The sequence below is a fragment of the Macrosteles quadrilineatus genome, unplaced genomic scaffold, assembly GCF_028750875.1.
Source record: "Macrosteles quadrilineatus isolate MER2022 unplaced genomic scaffold, UCM_ALF_1.0 Scaffold_9__3_contigs__length_116548681, whole genome shotgun sequence".
In the NCBI taxonomy this organism is placed as follows: domain Eukaryota; kingdom Metazoa; phylum Arthropoda; class Insecta; order Hemiptera; family Cicadellidae; genus Macrosteles; species Macrosteles quadrilineatus.
The window spans coordinates 102,451,843-102,473,260 of NW_026542602.1; the positions used below are offsets into that span (position 1 = coordinate 102,451,843).

Consider the following 21,418-nt stretch of genomic DNA (forward strand, 5'->3'; position numbering starts at 1 on the left):
TATGTTACATTTTCTATTGATTTGACTGAACCTGTAGATAAAAACTATATTCATTGAAGATTCAATCCTTAGGTGATGATGGTCAAGTGTATGATGATCATCAGGGGGATTGGTTAGATACCTAAATAGTCAGAACTAAACTGAAATAAGTTATCATGCTAGTGGTATAGGAGCGAATCTTCAGTAAAGTCTTGCTGGTTGATTTAAGTAAAAATATACTAACAAACAAATAAGTAAATCAGTTTTAGTTAGTAGAAAAAATAATTTAAATAGGTAGGTAGTTGTATAATATTTTGACCCAAGCTGTAAGTCTAATGGGTTGACTTTCATACGTGCCTAGTTATTAAATAATAACATTACTACAGCAATCAGTTTTAACTTAATCTAAAAAAATTGTTTAGTTTTACCAATCTTGGTCAATACACTGATTCTTCTTTCACTCTTCACTCATGTGGGTTAAAATACGCACCTAGGTCATGGTGGAAGGAAAAAACACCTAGTTTGCGTGGTTGCGTCCCTTCCACGGATACCTTTAAACTCCAGGCCGCGGCCTTGAAGTAGCAATATCCTAAGTAGGGTTGTACCAGCTGTTTTTTTGGAGGCAGCTAATGGTATTTGTGTATTTTTTAAGAATATGAAAGCTTGGTTACTGGCGCCTCATCTCAACGATTGATAATTGATGAATTAATCTTACATTTATTTTACATACGAAACAAAAAAAGTATCACAATCAATTATCAGTTTTCTTTCATGTTGGCTACCTTACATTGTAATTAATTGTGTGGTTATGATGGTGTACCTGTTAGCAAGCCACGTAAGTTTCAGCAGCCAACCAAATCAGCTGATTTAGATCATCACAGTTAGTTCCAAGTCCAAGATTGGATTGGATTGGGCGATTGCGCTGTTCGTTGTTGGTCTTCTGCTCTTCTGCTTCTCTTCACTGTTCGTTTCGTGTTCTCCTGTCCTGTGTTCGTCTGCGATATAGCTATGTACACAAATAATAATCATTCGCCGGGTTTCATGATTTCCTATTAATTTATTGGCATTTCGTCCTCTTAGTTTTGAATAAGTATTAGGATCTTCGTAACAGCCAAATGTTTTAGAATTGACTCGGTTTTCCTCCTTTTGTAGTGTTCAACTGAACCTTTGAGGTTAAGTCGTCTGGAGTACAACATTATTGTTCTGTTTGTCTTTAACCTTATTTAAAAGTGTAAGATATAATTTATCTTATTATTTTTTTAAAATATTCATTAATTATTTATCCCAAATTTTACTTTTAATATTCATAAACTTGTCTAGTCATGGAAAACGGGAACAAGAGTACAGGTAACACCTTAGACAGTCTGTAGGTAGGCCTAGCAAGTGTATAGATAAACCAGAGGAATGTTAAGATCCTGTATTATTAGATGTTTTAACCCAACCATAAATCCTCCCTTTCTTTATGTTCTGTGTGTCTTTTGCTATTTTATTAGTGAATATCTTAAGCCTAAGTAGTTTTAAATGTGCACAAATTATGATTTTTAGAACTAGGCCTACAGTAAGTTACTTAGGGTGAATGCGATAACTAAGTAGGCTATGCCTATCTGTAGCTATGCATATCCAGTAGTTTATATAGGCCTATTGCTGTATTTAAATTACCGGTATGCCAAATTAACTTATTATAGTCTACATAACTCAAGTCAGTTTTGTCTCAGCCTACTTTTGTTCCTTCTGTAAGTTAACTTCCCAATTGCTTAGCAGATTTAGTAGGCCACACTCAATAAGGTAAATAATCTCAAAATATGTTAATTTTAGAGCCGTCATTAATGGAGAGCACAAGACGTAGAATGCCAGAGGAGATGTTCCAACCTCTAATAGAAAGGGATAGTGAGGAAGAGCGAGTAACAGTGAGGCCAGGAGCCAACCCACTTCATGGTGATAGAGGCAACATTGCTCTACTCCTTTTCCTCTATACACTACAGGGAGTTCCACTTGGACTGGCGGCCGCCATGCCAATGCTACTGCAAAATAAGGGCGTTGACTACAAAAATCAGGTACGTGTTCAGTACAGTAGGCCTAACATTACCTGAACCTCCATTTGACCCTAGGACTGCCTTCCGCCGTTTTGATGGCGGTTTGATGTGTGCGCTCGGTGCCCAACCACAGTTTATTTTTAACGCTTACTATGCAATGAAAATTATCCAGAAGCGTAATAATTTTCATACTGTTGGAAAGAGGATATTCTGAACTTTTATTTTCATATGTAAACGAACCTCGTAGCACTATCAGATCAATATAACTGCTATTATAATTTGAAAAATATTTAGTGCACGTAACATTTTCGAGCCGCGGTCGACAAAATCTTGTAAAACACGGTATCTTGAAAAAAATCTACAAGTCTTAATTTTTGCCTAAACAGGAAGTGGTTGGTATCATTGGAAAGAGCTGGAGTTGTCCTTTATTTTCGTTTAGAGAACTTTGTCATACAACGTTAGGAAATCTGAAAAATATTTTTTTGAAATCAGCTGTTTTGTCAGTTGTTCATTGACATATGACTATAAAGTCATATGGTTGTTAATTATTATTATATTGTTTTTGTAAACAAACTTACTTGTAAACAAACTAACTTGTAGTTCATTAAATGTATTACAACTTAGGGGAAATTCCTTAAAAATATTAAATATTCCCTTCAGGTTCTAACGAGTAATTAAAATAAAAACCTCTTTTATTCACTTACTAAAAGAAACTGTATTCTTAAGAATTTTTAACATCACCAACTCTCTGTTTACAAATCAGAATAATCAAAATCAAACATATGATCATATGTTGGTTCCATACAGTACATTAGTTAATTAAACCAAAGTCTTTTAAATAGGGGTTAAATATAACCAAAGTCTATTAAATTCAATTCGTAACACACTCCCCACCTTTGTAAATTGAGTAGTTCGACAACAATTTACAAACACTTAATTCATAAAATTAGTAAACGTCACAATTCGTATAAAAGCATTCACATGTCTAGGATTTTCCTTGGTTTTATTTCTCGGCCACTTCGAGTTTTTACGTTGTTCTTTGTTGGACCTTGTGTTAACGAGATAGTTTCTTCCTGGTTCACAGTTAATCCACCAGTGTCAATTGTAGTATTTGATGGTGTCATCTCAGGTTCGAAGTTCCCGTCAAAGTTGTCTTGAGATCCAATTTCTAAGGGATATAACCTCTGTACAGGTCGCAAAATTTCACCTTTGGCCGTTCTTAACTTGACAAGACGAACAATTCCATCACGTCCAGGAATCAACTCAGATACTCGTGCCAGGATCCATTCCAATCTTTTCTTTTCATTTCCTACCAAAACTACATCACCTACTGATAATGTTTTATGTTGTTGATGTTTCTTTGTGGTGCGCAAAAATCACAGATATTCTTTATGGAATCGGATCTGAAGTCCGTTTCGAAGCTTTTGTATAAAACGTAGTCTTTTCTGAATACTCATATTTTCAATCTCATCAAGGTCAGTCATTTCAGAGCTCGGAAGACTTGAAAGGAATAAGGAAGGGCTGAGAGGAGTAAGTTCATTTGGGTTGTCACTGACATAAGTCAAGGGACGGCTGTTCATTAGACACTCACACTCACATACTAACGTCATCAGTTCTTCGTAACACAATGAGGCTCGTCCTAAGTTTTTCTTAAGAAGGTCCTTTAACACACGTATTAACCGCTCCCAATATCCTCCCCACCATGGTGCAGCGGGAGCATTAAATTTCCACTTTATCCGTTGAATACTGCATTCCTCTTCAATTTTGATCCAATCTAAATCATTGAATGCGTTGTCAAGTCCAACAAAATTCGTCCCATTATCTGATTGTATAATCTTCGGTCTTCCTCTTCTTGATATGAAGCGTCTGAGCGCTTGTATTAGGGCAGACATACTCAGAGAAGTCAGGATCTCTAGGTGTACATTAATATTATTTGTCTCATCTTCGGGAACTTTCTCGATCGATTCAAGCTTAAGCCATGAATCAAACACAGAATCGTAATCATCGTACTTACCAATAAGTTTCAGTTTTTTGGTAGTTGAACAAAGTCTCTTTTCTGCAACATATTTATTGTCCTCTAGTACAGGCTGTCCTTCACTCCAAGAAAGTTTGACAACATATCTCCCAGAATCTTCTTGTTGGACAGTATTTTCAAAAAACTCAGCTACTTGACTATCATTTTCACTATATAGTGGTTTAAATTACCTTGTTACTGTCAAAACGATCCTTTGTAGTTAGTAGACTACAGCTGTTTCATGCTACGAATGGAGCACATCATCAGGTCAGAAGAATGTCAAGTAGTCTTCATATTCCTCGCAGTGGAGTTCGTCAAAAGTTTAATAATAAATAGAGGACAAAACACATAACACACGGAAACACGAAACATTTAATATTGGTCGACCAGACGACGGTAACAACACACGTGATACGGCGCCGGTAGAGGGTGAGTCGCGACTGTCACGTGCCGTTGGCGTTGACCCCTACTCCTACTCCACTGTTATCCTTATCTCGTTCCTTTGTTTTCTGTTTATTGTGTATATGAATAGCGGTGTTGTAGATGATGTTTGATTCGAATGATAATTGTTCATTTAATATATTCTGTGGTTGTTCTTTTGACGCCTTGTAGATTTCAAACTCCTCAACTGTATCCATGTATCGTCCTTTATTGCAGAGTTGTACTATTTCTAAATTATTGTCGATATTTGTGTAATTATGGTTGGATGAAATTAAGTGGTTTGCATACGCTGATTTGGAATTTTTCTTTGGCATATGTTCCTTAAACCTGATGGAAAAAGATCTTGATGTTTGGCCTATGTAAAAATTGGGACAATCGTCACATTTTAGTTTGTAAATTCCTGTTTTGTCCATTGTATTAGTTCTAGACGGTTGTCGTTCTTTGACGATGGTAGACAGTTTATTGTTAGTTTTGAAAGATACGACAACATCATTCTTAGCCAATTATTTGGTCAAGGTGTGGTTCAGTACGACACCGTAGTTCGCACTTACGTATATTTTACTCTTATCATGTGGCTTATTATCATTTCTATTGCATTTCTTTACTAACTAACTTTCAGTATCATTTTCACATTGAAGTTTTTTCGTACCAGGGTCCTTAATTCCTAAAAGTTCAGGTTCCCAAAAGTGGGAGAGATTAACTTGATTTGTAAGAGTCAATAACATCGAAGAAGTCATTCTAGTTTCACTGTCTGATTCAGATTCACCAACTAGTGTCCATCCTAGTTTTGTTTTCACAGCAGCCAAATCATTACCTACTTTTACATACTCCGATGTAATCAATTTAGGCCAACTGTCAGCTCCAAGAAGCAACTGTATATCACTTACTTCTTCTGAGGATTCACAAAAGTCCGACAAAATAACACCTTTTGATTTGAGATTTTCATATATTCTGACGTCTGACACTTTAGGTATGAATCCGCAGATACAAGGTGTGTCCAAAACTTTGAAATCCTCATTAAAACCATCAGATGTGGATTGAAGTTTTACGGTACTGAATAAACTCCATGAGACCTTAAATTTGTTTTCTGTCCCCCAAACAACTCTTGACTCGTTACAGTTTTACCTATTCTCTTCAGTTTTAAATCAGTCGCACAAGATTTCAAAATATAACTTTTTTGGCTTCCAGAGTCAATCAACGCACGAACTGTGTGGTCTTGGGTTCCCACGACGATTTTCACAAGAAGCGTGCTTAGGTAAACCACTGTTGATTTACTAGTACTCGACACTAATGCCTGACTTGTACTATCCTCAGAAATAGTTTTCTGTTCATCAGATTTTTCAGTTTCATTTAAGGAAAGGGTAGTTTTCTTTTGTAGATCTTCACACATAATCGGATAGTGTTTTCTTAAACAAGCTGCACACTTTACCATAGCTTTACAGGAATTACTCATGTGTCGCCCTTTTAAACACTTGAAACAAGATCCTTTCTTCTTTAAAATATCTTTTCGCTCAAGAAGAGTCATATCCAAAGCTTTCACACAATCTTGAGATCTGTGGTTTTTATCACAAAACACACAAGTCAATGAATAAGTACCTTCTGTAGTCGATACAAATGCCGCCGCCGAAGGCTGTTTCTCTAAAGGCTTCCGATTGTTTTCTTTCTCAAAACCTTTATTTGTTTTGATAGAAGATCCCCACAAATCTTCAGAGGAACTTGAAGGATGTTTTACATTGTGTTTGGTACTTGCAATTCCAAACCCTTCCAATGCCATAGATACTTTTTGTTCTCCCTCTACCTCGTTTTTAAGGAACGTCAACAGATTCTCCAGAACTTCTTTAGATGAACTTTCATGATTGTTATAGTTATGGTTCATTGTTCGCTGCCAAAGTTTGAGGACGTTTACGGGCAGACTTGATGTTACCATTGGAAATAACAGTGAGGCACAATACTCTGAAGTCACTCCCAGTGCATTAAGATTCCTTAAGTGTGACTGGATCTTGTCGTAAAGAACCGAAAAAGTTGGTTTTTCTTTACTTGTGACGTTCTGTATCGTTAGAGCCAACATTTGCCTCATGTAATACTCTTTCAAGAGATCGTCTCTTCCGAATCGACTCTTCAGAGCTTCAACAACTTCGTTGTACATTTCAGGCGTCGCAGGGTAGCTTTCAACCAAGTCACGGGCAGGCGATCCAACCGCAGTTGCCATTATAAGATACTGGATCTTATCTGCTGGGTCTACATTCTGATCTTCGTCGATCTTCTTAAATTGAGACCAAAAGGGGAGCCACTCGCCTAGTTCTCCATTAAACTCTTTTAGTTTCAAATAAGGTAGCTTGTATGAGCGTCCTGCTTTACCCGATCCTGAGCCTTTTTGCGTTATTTCACTCCTTTCATCTTGATGTGAATTCATTTCATTAATTTTTAGATGTTCCACTTTCTTAGAAATAAGATGATATTGTACAATATATTCATTTTGCCCTTGAAGTTCTTCATCAATGTCTTCATCTCTCGCATCACCTTCTAATAATTGATCATATATTGATGAATTTAGGTCATTGAGAGTGCAAAAGTGAGTATTTATTACTTCAAGCTGTGCTGATACTTGTAAAAAATCAACTATTTCTTCCTTTAAAATATCTTCAAGTTTTTTAACTGTCACAGTAAATGTCCTTCGAATAGCCGATCTTGATTTCTTTAGTTTTGTTAGTTCAGCCATGTTTTCCAATTCACTGTTTCAGTAATCAGTGTTCAATAAAACAGGGTCAAATTTACTCGTTATCACGTCCTGTCACGGTCGCCATATATTACAACTTAGGGGAAATTCCTTAAAAATATTAAATATTCCCTTCAGGTTCTAACGAGTAATTAAAATAAAAACCTCTTTTATTCACTTACTAAAAGAAACTGTATTCTTAAGAATTTTTAACATCACCAACTCTCTGTTTACAAATCAGAATAATCAAAATCAAACATATGATCATATGTTGGTTCCATACAGTACATTAGTTAATTAAACCAAAGTCTTTTAAATAGGGGTTAAATGTAACCAAAGTCTATTAAATTCAATTCGTAACAAAATGGAATTCTTCATCTAAAGATTTAGTTTTATTTTAAAATAAGAAACATTCATTTTTCCCGTCTGAACTGGCGGTTTATAAATCACCAATAAATATGTTGATAATTGACATAAAGTGATGAGAGTCATACCTATTTGAAGCTAAGAAAACATTCTTATCGCTATGTTTTGTTGCCTTTCAGTACTGGTATTGAGATTCAGGTGACTCATTAGTTGTAACTGGAAAAAATACTCAATTGTCTATGGTATTGAGTTCTGGGGAAATGCCACAGATAGTAAAAAAATATTTAAAATACAAAAGAGAATTATATAAGAGTTATTGCACAAGTTAGTCCAAGAACATCTCATAGAAATTTGTTTAAAAGAATAGGCTACTACAAAAGGGTTACCTAACAATAGAATTATTTTTGTGCTTGGAACTTCTAGAGTTTTGAATAGTTTAGTTAGTTTAATAGCCTACCAATAGTTCCACAGTTTATTTTTGGAGCATACAACTCATAATAAATTTTGTACTACAACAACACTTTGTAGTTAAGCTTTGGTTTATGATGTAGTCAAGTAGGCTTACCTAACCTATGTTACGTATTAGGGTAGGTATAACATTTCAGATTCAGTATAAGAATCAATCAGCTGTATGATCAGTAATTATATTCAACCCTCCCAAAGTAGACCCCACCCACCTAGTTTTATATGGATTTTCCATTGTCTGTAGACCGTAGATTTCATTTAGTAGGACTATAGGCTATTATATATTAGGTTAACGTTTTGTGTTATATTTGCAGGCAATGTTCAGCTTGGTTACCTGGCCGTTCAGTATAAAGCTGTTGTGGGCTCCTATTGTAGACGCCTTGTTCTCAGAACGATTTGGACGGCGTAAAACATGGCTAATACCAGTGCAGGTAATTTAAAACTTTCAGAACAAATCTGTCACTCAATAATTATTTGAATCAGGCCCTAAACCGCCAGACACTGAACAGTGTCCTAAAAATATGTACCTAGTAAATATGTAAAATGTGTTTAATCATTGGATGTTGCCTAAATCCTCTGTGGAGCCACTCTGACCCTTATGTAGTTACAACTTTTTTTAAGCTATAAACATATTTAGCGAATTTCCCTATAGGGAAGTTGCTATTACCGTAGCAGTTCTCATGGTAAAACTTGAGCCCGTGACCGATTAACTTTTTTCATTTTGATGTCCCCAGAGGCCAAAAACACTATTCGTTCAAACTTTTATATATGTAGGCTATATATTATGTGTGTGTGTGTCCGTGAACACGATAACTAGTGATTTTTGTTCAATTTTGATGAAATTTGGTTTGAAGGTGTGAGGCGGGTTAAACTTGAATGAGTATGTGAACCAGCATGATCGGACGATGGGAACGGGGTTTTATGGGAGTCTTTATGGGCAGTAGCGTAGCCAGGATTATGTCAAGGGGGGGGGGGGGGGCTCACAGCCATAACCTTAGAAAAGAAATAATAAGGTTTGTTTAGGGCCATTTAAAAAATAACTAATGGCCGTAAAAAACAAGTGTAAGATTTGATCTAACAATGTAAGCACAGTACGGTAGTTGATTTGCTATGTATACCCTCTAGTACATTTGATTTGTTAATATTCCTCATTTGCACAGTTCCACTTGAGAACAAAATAAGCTAAATAATACTTTATACTGTACTTTAAAGCAGTGAGTTCCATTTTTTTTAGTAGGTACGTTATCTATTGTCTATTAAGAACCTTGATTAACCAGAGTGGTCAATATAAATGCTTCTAAAATTATGTTACATAACCTCATTCATTATCCAATACCAAGAACATTTTATATTTTGTGTTTCTTTAGTCTAATGTGTTGAAATACATTGTATATTTAATTTAACTAGTTTTTTACCATTATTATTTATATGCAGTAGGTTCTCACATTATTGTTTTTGAAACATCATAGTTTATTTGACAAAAATAAAATGGAAGTAAAGAATTGGCTGATAGCTTCAAGGTCAATTAAGCTCTGCGCTTGCACTGACACTGACAGTCGTCTGGTCTTTACACATCTGTCTGTCTGCTGTGCGCTATGTCACAGATCACACTTATTCTGTACTAAAACTGCACGTAGCAGTAGCCTATGACTCGCAGTAAGCCTTACTAGACTGTCTATTTTTCTGTTCTTTACGCAATCTCCATTCATACTTGGCTTAAAATACCTACTTTGTATGGTCGCCATTTCATTGAAAAGTATTAAAGTATTAAAAGTATTCATTTCTGTACAGTACAGTGTTTGGAAATTCTTTTGTTTGAGTAAAACTTTGAGTTAGCTATGATTTTAAATGTTACAGTTTTTATTACTGAACCAAGAGTTGATGACAACTTATTATAATTGCGCAATATTAATGTAATTATTGTCTTTTAATTGTGAAAAGCAAATTAATCATCACAATATGTCCATTTATACAATATTAAGAGTTTTTATGGTTTTTTTATGGGCAAATTCCTTTTGTCAATGGGGGGGGGGGGTTGGACCCCCAAAACCCCCCTTGGCTACACTACTGTTTATGGGGTAGAAATTGGTTTTCCTCATTTTTGACCATCAAAGCACAAAATTTCCCAATTTATCTCTAGACCATTATAAAGAGATTAAAAAGTCAAATAATTTAGTATATTGAAGAGTTTTTGTGTGATTATTAGTTAGGTACAGAGAAAATTCTACAAAAAATTTGCTAATACAATATTCGTTATTCTTATGGAGAATATTGTAAAATGTTGCTGTTTGCTTGTTTATAGATATATTTTGCTCAAACTTGGCAAATTTATTTATTTTATACTAAGCTATTAACTTTTTATTAAAAAACACACTTCATTAGCCTCCCTGTAGCAGCAAACCTAGGTAGGTACTCGTTTAACCTTATGTTATCAAATTAGATTTAATTGAAAATAAAATCAGGCAAATGGAAATTCGCTTAGTCTGCAGGTTTGCTGCGGCGGGGGTATTTACATATTTATGAGGACATCACATTCTAGCTGCTATCTAATAAGATCCATGACCTTGTTATAATGATAGTCTATATCCTTTCACAATGTTCTCAGTACCTGCTAGGATTGTTCATGCTGCTGCTCTCTTACCATGTCAACTACTGGATCACAGACCCAAATGGGCCACACATCGTCCTGTTGACTATCATGTTCTTCATTCTCAATTTCCTGGGTGCTACACAGGACATAGCAGTCGATGGTTGGGCCATCACCATGCTTAAGAAGTCAGTACTGAATTTTTTATTTGATCGTTTTGATTTTAGTAATTTGTAAGAGAAGGGTTACAAAAGTATAATTTATATGAGATTTTATACATTTTACATAATTGTCAAAAAAATGTTAATTAAATTTACTTTTAAATAATAGTAACTGCCTACATTTCTAACAATATGTCAGAAAGTTAACCGTTTTCCTGAAAAAATATGTTAGGCCTATTATTGTAGGCTACATAAGTACCTATACACCAATCACGCTAAAAACCATTATTTGGGTTACATAATTTGTAAATACCTTTGAACCTTTAATTTCTTACAAAAATAATTCAAATAGTTAAAGCAAAAGTAAGATAGTAAGTAGTTGCTGTGCTACTTAGAATGATACCTAATGAGCAAGCAAACCATATGGATGTTACACTATATGAATATTAAACTAGGTACAGTAAAAATCTTGAAACCTGCTTGTAAACAACCAGTGGCTGCTTGGGCAATTAGGGAGTTAACTTGCTGGAACCGAAGAGTAGACATCGATATAAGGGCTGCAGTTCTTTCCCTACCTCCCTTAACCAAACTAACACTCACTGTTTGTTTTGTTCCAGTCATATTGCTGAAAGTTAGAATTCAATAGCTGCTCTAGATAAAGTTGCTCATTGAATCCACCCGTTGTTCTTTAGCTACAGTCACACATGGTCAGCTAATTTAAAATAGAATGATTTAGATTTGGTGAAGTTCATTTTCTTAGTTTTCAAAGTCAGTTACAATGAAAATTTTGAAACATTTTTTGACAATTTTAATATAGGCTTCTGAGAAGTTAAACTGTAGGCTTTGAGAAATTCTAAAGTTACCAAAAATGTTAGGCTGTACCCTGTATTTTAAGTTCAAGAATAAATGTGTTCTGCCCAAACTAATAAGAGTATGTTGACACAGGCAGAACGTTGGGTATGCTTCAACAGCTAACTCAGTGGGACAGACAGCTGGCTACTTCATAGGTTATGTCGTCTTTACAGCCCTAGAGTCTGCGACATTCTGTAACAGCTACCTGCGTACAGTACCTCAGTTTGAAGGCATTGTCACTCTGCCCAGTAAGTTCCTCTTCTGTTTTCTCCCAACACTTAAAATTGTAAGCGTAGAATGTATTTGCAGCCACTTTAAACTTGATCATTGAATACTTTCATTTAACTTAGTGATGGGGAACAACTGATTGAAAACAACCGATTCAATCGATTGTTGGAAAACAGTCGGTTGTTCTCCCAGATATGATTGAAACTAATCACTTCATACTCCCGGTCCTACGGCGACTGGAACCAGTCAACCAATCATTGGAATAACTGGAAACAGTCAAACGTCGGTGATGGTGGAGTGATGGTGGTTTTAAAAATAACCGATTGACTAGTCGATTGTTTTTTCTATTTGGTTGTATCTTTACTAATTAACTGCAATACTTCTTTCCACTTACTTTTTTTACTACTTTTTAAAAATTTAATTTAATTTTGTTCCATAATTTCTTGGAGTGATGTGTGTAACGTATGTTGTATATATTATCCTAAGAACTGAAAACTCAACTGTGGGATCTATTTAAAAATATTAATAATATGTATAATTAGGTTAGGTCTGACTCTATTCTTTGTAAACAATTTACATGTTACAGAATAAAGAAGTTTTGAATGGAATAGGCATAAGGTAAAACTGATAAAATGGTGTATTCTTTGCCACCAGGGGCTAAAATGACTCTTTTCGACTAGGCTTAAGTTTAACGACCAAGAAAAAGCTTTAGTTAGGAAGTGAACGAGGGTTGAAAGAAAATACAATTTTAGCCCTCCTGATTAACTATATCTTGTTTTGCTGCACCATTATTTAAGCTACCGGCTATAGTACAAAATCGTGTTGGCCTAAATTGTTTAGCTTTTTATGTTTGCCCTCAAAGCTGCTTCCATCTCATTTTGCTGTATGCAGTAAGAGCTGTTACCAATGTTTTCAACTATTTGGCATTTTCGGGCATTTGAAGAAAAGTAATTTTGCTGCAGTATGACAAAACAGTTTCTTTGGTAGGTTTTCTGTACGGCTGTGGTTGGGTGTTTCTGTTAACTACGACACTCGTAGGAGTGATGAAGACAGAACTACCGCCCAGACCAGAGGATGAGCCGAGCCTGGATATTCTTGGAACTTACAAACAACTACTGAGGATCATAAGGCTACCAGCTGTGAGGAACCTCGCTTTGATATTCCTTACTGTCAAGGTATATCAAACATATTCACTACAAGCTACAAGTTGAATGTAGTGAAGTTGACGGCAACCTTGCCCAGAGGCAGATCCAGGACTTTGTTGAGAGGGGGGGGGGGGGCACACTTAAATTTGTACATATTTTGTGGACAAAATGTTGCCATAGGTCATGTTGAATGATGATATCACTATAGATACATACATTCTATAGTTTTGCAATAATTATAATGATACTTTTAGTGTCAAATTATATTAGCCTTATCAAAGGTTATCAGGAGGATCAATACTACAGGGTGGCAAAAGAGATTCACTTTTCTGGTTTTCAAAAAGTCCTCTTTAAGAGTTATGTTATGTTCCCTGTCAAAGTACAGTATGCCCACAGGCAAGGTATGTCCGGTACCATAGTTATTACCTTATTGAATTAAGTTACTATCAAGCTCAGGGCAAATCCACTGTCATATATCTTGGTTAATGATTGTCAAAATGTCAAAATAGGATTACTGTCAAAGTCCAATGTGACATGACAATAATTGTCACAATATCTAATGCTGTGATACGGTAGTCTATAGTATGTCTATTGATGTACTAGTTAGCTGCCTTGTTTAGTTCATTTCAATTTAATCTTAATCAAGCCATTTATTTCCTTAGCACATCAGATCCAAGTGCTTGCCATTAGTTACACAATAAAGTATACAATTTTATAGCCGTTAAGGTTTACTGATAGTTTTTTGCTGAATATACGTTTTATAACAGGTGGGCTTCAGTGCTTGTGACAGCGTGACCACACTAAAACTGATAGAGGGCGGAGTCCCTAGAGCCAAGTTTGCGATGATCGCTGTATTCCTTGTCCCTCTACAGATTGGACTGCCTCTGTTGCTATCGAAATACATTGTCGGGCAGACTCCATTGGATATGTACAGCCGTGTGTTTCCTTATAGGTTAGTTATGTTAGAAATAGTTGTTGAAGGTGCTTATGTAGAAGATAAGTTTTGATTTGTGAACAATTAGTGATGTTTTTATACCAAAATTGATTGATTCTTGATACAGATACCATTTTTACCTTAAAAAAATTTCTGCATGGATTGGTTATACTATACTAACCCTTGTCTTTATGCCCTTACCTTTCCTTAAAGTAATTTTTGAGTGATGAGGTGTTTTCCGAGTAAAAAAAAAAACTACTGCAGCAATGAAAAATTTTAACTAGCCAATTCAAATTTAAACCCTTCTAAACTCATAATAGCCCAGACAAAGTAGACTTGTAGCTCCTAAAAATTGGGGGAAAGCTGGAAATTTGTTTAATCTGCTCTGCAGATCCTAAATAAGTTAAGAATGATTTTTCGACGGATTCTGAAGTGAGCTAAGAGTATGGGAGGCAAAAACTAGGTTGATTTTGCTCATTTTTTAGTTTTTCGCTTACAACTCAAACACAGTGCATCCCACAAAAAAAGAGTTTACATACTTTTCTAAAGCCAAAGTTCAGTAATTTTAACAGAAAACTATAGCATACACTGCCATCTGGCGGAACACGCTGTAATCATCAAGAATAGGATGACAAGGAGAATGTTGTCCTGGTATTTATTTTGTTTGAAAGTTACCTTTTACTTGAAACAACATGTAGAAACGATAACTAGGTAGGTAGCGTGTCAAGTTTTTTTTCACAATATACAAAAACGTTATCGTCCTCACCAGCAATCGCAGCAATTGTGGTAATTTTCGATTGTGCGACCCTCCTAGACGCATCGGATATTGATATCGACTTTTTATGATCGATTCTCGATAGCGATACCTATGTCTAAGTATCGGTGGTATCGAGAATCGACACATCCCTATTAACGATATAACTATGGGCACAAAGGCCGCCTAGGTGTTGAGAATTTTTTCGGGCATATACTTGAATAGGAAAGAATCTATCTATCTACACTAGTTAATTAATTTAACAAGATTAAACACTTCAAGAAACTATCAGCGTAAAGAATGCTCTTTGGCTAATACAGTAGTAAAAGTTTTTGTTTTAAGATAGAGTATTTGTAAGATGTGTTACGATGTGTATGGGGCTGACACAATAAATTCTATGGGTTCTATCCTCAATATATTTTCCAGGTTAATATTCAACTTAGTGGCAGCTGCTTTTGTATGGGTGACACCTCGTCTTATCACGGAAGGGGACGTCCCAAACAGTTATACTGTTATACTTGTCATCTTATTTGGATTCCATCAGGTGAGATAAAAGTTTATAGGCTTATAAAAAAAACCCTACCTTTATGAGAAATCCTAAACTCTACCAAGCAGTTGATTGCATTTTAATTACTAAATAAATCATTTCTTTTAATTAGATGATCGGAAAAATAAATTATATCCAGTGTTATGAGTTATCTATTTGTATACAGTAGACTCCCTCTTATCTTATCCAGACTCCTCCACCCAAAGCCTGGATAACAGGTTTTCCAGTTAAACTGACGTCCCCAATAACTCGTTAAAAAACGGACCGATTAAATGCATACCGGTACTGTATACAGAATTTGACTTAAATTTAGGGAGCATTGTATTTAGACACAGTATCACTGGTGTCAAATCTTTCCCACGAAAACAGTTGTTTAGTGCCACCCACTTCCTGCCAATCTAGTCTGGTTAAACCGAGGTGGTGAAAAAATTTGTTGGGTTAAAGAGATATCATTTCCGCCGAGTGTAGTCCGGTTAACCCGATGTCCGGTTAAAAGGTGTCCGGATAAGAGGGAGTCTACTGTACAGGGATTTAAGGTAAATAATTTTGAACTATGCTAAGATCCCATTGAACACTTTGAAAAACATGTGGAATTTGTGTCAACCTGGTGTATGTTTCAGGTGACTATGTACACGATGTTTGTGTCACAAATGGCGTTCTTTGCACGCATCAGTGACCCTGCGTACGGAGGAACATACATGACTCTTCTGAACACCCTCTCTAACTTGGGGACCACATGGCCTAACTCTCTTATCCTACTATTTGTTGACACTTTTACGTTCAAATACTGCTCTAACAATCCAACTAATACTTGTCTCAGGACGGATTTAATAGAGGTTAGTTTGCATTTGTTTTTATGTAGTACATTTCTCATAGCTTTTACAGTTGCAAGTCACTATAGCTTTTTCTTTAATAATAATATTCATTATATTCATGTTGGATGTTTTCCTATATTAAAGGCAAAGTAAAGTGAAATATTGCTTTTTAAATCTAACAATCACAGTTATAAGCATCAGAAAACTATATTTCACTACACTACTGTGAAATTACCTGTTTTCTTTAGCCTAAATGTTTATCACCTGAGAAAATGCATCATTACATTGTTTACTACAGCTAAAGAGTGTTTATTATGCAAAAGTAATGTTAACTATCTTTTTGGATTTTGCCGACGTAAACAAAGATTTTTTTTTTCAACTGTTTCAATTTTCAACAACCAAAGTAAATATTTACTTCAAATTGAAGACATAATCTTTAAATGCTATGATTTTGTGATGTTCCTAATTGTAACGAAGAAATATCCAATGTCTGTTTTAATTAAGAAAATAATTATTCTTTGTTGTATAGCAAAAAGTGACGTTCAAAACACAAGTGAAAGTGGGTCTATACATATTCTTGACCATTGAAAGTGCTCGATAGATCTCGCAAACACAGTAAACATAGTCGCAAATATGTAATGACTCACTTTCTCTACTCTGTTAAGAAATATAATATTTAAATCCAATTAAACATTAATTTCACATAATATTCAATAAATATATTATATTAGTTTAGTAGATGACTACCTTGTATTAGGTCCTGATATGTCAATCAATAAATTTTCTTATAAGTAATGCAATTAGTTCACTCAGACAATGGGCCCAATAACCCTTTCTGGAGTAATTAAGACCCTGCATACTTAGACTTCTTGAACTTCAGTGCAAGGGAGATTCCCAGCACAATCACAAAACTTTGAAGGATTTCTACTGTTTTTGCTAGAAAGTATTAAGGTTATTTCAAAAATATTTTAGTTTTTAAAATGAGGTGTTATAACTATTTAGGTACCTTACTCCTAAAGTTTGTCATTGTTTTTTACAGGCTTGTACGAAAGATGAAGGCTTCTGTCTTACGTGGATTGACGGTTACTACATTCTCACTCTGTTGTGCACATTATATGGTCTACTATGGCGAAGGTAATGTAACTGCTTTCCTACAAGTTCTTACTATCTATCATTAGTTAAGTCTCATCATATAAGGAAAGGTTCTAGGCCAGGATTGGGATGTTTATAACAAATGTATAACGTTCAGCTAATCACAAAGCTGTGCAATGTGAAGTTATTAGTAAAGTTTTGTGTTTGGTTGAAATATCCCGCTTCCCCCCTCATAGTTCCGCCACTGTAGAAGACTCAGAAAACACACAATATTTCATCATCAGGGGGAGTAAAGATTAGATATAGTATATAGTTATTTGTGTAACTAGTGGGCGAAGTGGCACTTTGCTGCATACAAGAGAAATGTTTACATCTCAATGTTTACTCGCCTACGGCTTGTGCGGAAAGTTTCTCGAATGCAGCAAAGGCAGTTTGCACTTGTGAATTTAACCACAGGCTTATTGGAGATAGTCATATTTATTTTAATACTCTCCTAGGGCCCAAATACTCTCTGACAGGTTATAAATAAATAAATAAATAAATACTTTATTGTCTTGACAATATAGATTGTATCGACAGTACAATTAGGTATAGTATTAAATATCTTTAAATTTTTATGCATTTTTTGTTGAAGTCTTCAATAGAGTAAATTGGATTTTCAGTAAGGATTTGTTTTAATTTTCTTTTGTATTAAGTCCAAGTTGTTCTTAGTAACCTATGAAAAGCCACTTGAAAATCTTGAAATGCCATCCAACCCGGTATGCCAATCAATAGTTTTATTAATACTTATAAGTGAAACGGGGCAAAGCCCGCGGGTATAGCTAGTCATATATATAATTAGTCTTTCAAACACTGTACAATATGTTTTTAGGTTAGGTTTAATCTAATCCAAACATTGAACAAAATGGGAATCCCTGCACCAGCTGATCATAGTTGTAATAGGCTAGGCATATTAGGAATATAAGTGGCAGTTAGAGGAAAGTTTGGGTACAGTCCTAATCACCACTTTACTTTATATTTTTTGGGTCGCTGAACACTAATATGAGGTTTGCTGACAGATATTATGTCCAGAACATTGTTTATTTTGTGAAAACCTTAAGTTTTTGGCATTTTTTAGGTTTTTTGGATAAATCTTGGTAATTATGGTTTTTTGAGAAGACCTTGCTTTGTAAAATTAAAGAGGACAAAATTTACCACAAATTTCGTATATAATATTTGTTTCTACGATGAACCGTTACGCCACTAGAGCACACCAAAAAAGGCCAGAAGTACCAAAAATTAAAACAAACGCAAAATTCTGCCATTTTACATTAGGTTTCCATGGAAACAACCCATGTTACGATAATTTTAACTTTTTAGTCATGATAATAAACTGTAACACATTTGAAAATAAACAAACTAGTGTGTCCACTGACCACAAGCCTCCACCTGAAAGAAATATCTGTTTTTTAAGATCAAATCTGGGAAAATGGTGACAATCTTTTTTTAAATAATGGTAATGACCTCATGAATAGCATTAGATTGGTTGGCAGGATCATGCAATTCACTCTCTTCGGGTTTCATCCATCCTTTTTTTGGTGGGCCTAAGAGGAGAGAAAAAGAATCTTCATCTTTCCACATTCTCATTTGCTTCTAAAGCCGGGTTTTCCTAGGCGCAGAAGGGGAGAGCGGAGAGAGGAACGCGGAGAGCGGACTCCACTTGTCTTAGGTAATTTAATGTTACCGTCTTCCTAGAAGCGGAGCGGAACACCATGTTAATCTCTTTTCGTTCTTCGCGTTCCTCTCTCTGCTCTCCTCTTCCGCGCCTAGGAAAACCCAGCTTAAGGCTTCCTCAAGGGTAAAAAACTGAGGACCAAGGTTATCTTAGAATATTCTCAGCTACAGTTTATTGTTCTTTACAGCAAGGAGTGGAGAGTATGTTGTTGATTAAGTTTTTCACTTTCATGGCTTCAAGAAGAAAACTTTTTTCCTTACACAAACTGATTAGAATAATCAATAAGTCAACATCCTCTCCAACAACGACAACGTTCTCATTAGTGCTAGCCAACGACAGCGCTTCTGTCACTATCAATGTGTCCCCATCTTCAGATGTTGTTTGCAAGATATATTGTAAGAGATGATCTTAATTGATATAATGGAAATTAGTCTTTCCTTGTTATTAGGGTTGGCTAAGAGATTTTTTCTTTCGTTGTGGTTGGGGTCATAGTTTCATCAAAGAGAATGTCTGCAGAAGTAGTTTTTATTGCTCTTTTCAGTCATTTGGAACTTTTAGTTCCACCTTGCGGGTGTTCAGGGTAGCCGTCAAAACCAACTTGTCTGAGCCATATATTTGGTTATAATGTTGTCCATGTACTGTTAGGCCTAGGCCTATATTTTTTATAGAAAGGTTGATGCTCTGGCCATACACTTTTGTGTAGTAGGAAATCACCATCTATAACATACTACACATACCCATGGAAGTGCTTGTTTTCAATGGGGACAAGTGCTTTAGGCCTATAAAGATTTGATTTGGTTCTTTTGCGCAAACCGTTATTATCAAACAACGAGAAAGAGTATGGACCCAGGTCGTAGGACAAGAAGTGTTCTAGTTCTTCATCAGAATTCTTAGCGACGCTGATACGTTGAAACAATGTGGTGTTGTTTATGGGTAAGAATTCTCTAATTTCATCGCGTTCATTATGGCAAGTGGCTGGACTCGGTCTGCTCGTCTGAATTTGACGTTACCAAAGTAGTTCAAGAACGTAAGTTATTCTACTTACGTTCTTGAAGTTAATCTTTCAATGTCTTTCATCCTTTTTCTCAAGCATTAGCAGTCAACCCTATGGTCAGCAACAACCCCTGTGATGAGGGAAAATAAATGGGGGTTTTGTGAAAACGGGAAATGTTCCTGCAGCCAGTCATACATCTTGGCGCAGATTTATCAAGTGGGTTTCAGTTCATTATCATGAATAAATAGTTAAAATTAACGTAACATGGGTTGTTTCCATGGAAACCTAATGTAAAACGGTTAGCGTTTATTTTCATTTTTGGTACTTCTGGCCTTTTTTAGTGTGCTCTAGTGGCGTAACGGTTGGTCGTAGAAACAAATATTACATACAAAACTTGTAGCAAATTTTGTCCTCTTTAATTTTACAAAGCAGAGTCTTATCAAAAACTCATAATTACCGAGATTTAGCCCAAAACCCTAAAAAGTGCCCAAATTTTAAGGTTTTTCACAAAATAAACAATGTTCCGGGCATAATATCTGTCAGCAAACCTCATATTCGTGTTCAGCGACCCAAAAAACATAGAGAAAAGTGGTGATTAGGACTGTACCTAAACTTTCCGCTAACTTTCCTAATATGCCTAGACTATAATATCTTTAAGTGTTGCCAACTTATTTTTAAGCGCGGATTACGTGCATAATAAAAACACGCTGTTTTGTGTTGTTTGGTTGGGTTGGGATACTGGTGTACGCCAAAGTAAGGCTTTCTGTACTATAATCTTTGCAAGGAAGCTGAATTTGGCGGGTGACTATAGGAAAAATAGATTTGACAAAATTGTTGCTATCAAGTTAAAGCACAAAAGTAAACGTTAAAGATAAAGAAATTTACTAGTAGAAGGTTGTTTGTATGATTTGATTTTTGTTACAGATGGGGCTGTAAAGCTACCAGACAGTTACAAAGAAGAGACCTGAACGACTGGAAAGTATCTCAGAGAGACAGATAGCAGTCAAGCCTAGTCTAGTGATTACCTTATGTTGGCAAACTCACATTACCTCATGGAAATGGTATATATGTTGTATCTACTTACTGCAAACTTTGCTCTTGAAAAGGTTAAAACTGTCAGAAATATAGCCTTCATTTACGTTACCGGTATCGGTATATAGTAAACAAATTGTACTATGGCCTAGTGTGAATTTTTGAAAATTAAAATGGTATAAGATTACCTGTTTCTGTCTGTGATCCTAATTTGTAGTATGAGCTACCGGTTTCGAGGTTATAACCTCATCATCAGGCTTCTTGTCACTCTTGCGAGGTCGTCGAGTTTTACAAATTAGGATCACAGACAGAAACAGGTAATCTTATACCATTTTAATTTTCAAGAAGTGATCCTGGACCAAGTAACATCATTATGAAGTGAATTTTTGACTCGACAATTGAAATATTTACTAAACAGGAGTTAAAATTGGCGAAATGATTACTGTATAACAATGTAACTGTGTAAAATAAACATAGTAGTTTAAAACAGAAAATTACCTGTTAGTGTTGTGGATAAGGCTAAACACTGCTTTAATGTCAGACCGACAG

The 21,418-nt window shown here is 35.4% G+C and overlaps 1 protein-coding gene across 2 annotated transcripts; it reads left to right on the top strand.

Annotated features, from left to right (window-relative positions):
- Positions 1-980: 980 nt before the first annotated feature.
- Positions 981-21,027, top strand: LOC129002664 (acetyl-coenzyme A transporter 1-like). 2 transcript variants are annotated; one of them, XM_054430639.1, is made up of 11 exons: positions 981-1,326; positions 1,795-2,033; positions 8,329-8,445; positions 10,620-10,789; positions 11,708-11,862; positions 12,830-13,017; positions 13,755-13,939; positions 15,102-15,219; positions 15,843-16,058; positions 17,077-17,171; positions 20,762-21,027. In XM_054430639.1, exons 1-11 carry the CDS (start codon positions 1,302-1,304, stop codon positions 20,835-20,837), a joined length of 1,584 nt encoding a protein of 527 aa, XP_054286614.1. In that variant the 5' UTR covers positions 981-1,301; the 3' UTR covers positions 20,838-21,027. The 2 variants fall into 2 exon arrangements, with proteins under 2 accessions (XP_054286614.1, XP_054286615.1); XM_054430640.1 differs by having other exon boundaries at positions 981-1,210.
- The last annotated feature ends 391 nt before the right edge of the window (positions 21,028-21,418 follow it).

Excerpts from the sequence above, each read along its gene's own strand:
- LOC129002664 (XM_054430639.1), top strand. The coding sequence starts at position 1,302 with ATGGAAAACGGGAACAAGAGTACAG. Across the intron at positions 2,034-8,328 it reads GCGTTGACTACAAAAATCAG|GCAATGTTCAGCTTGGTTAC; the intron begins GTACGTGTTCAG and ends TTATATTTGCAG. Across the intron at positions 15,220-15,842 it reads TCTTATTTGGATTCCATCAG|GTGACTATGTACACGATGTT; the intron begins GTGAGATAAAAG and ends TGTATGTTTCAG.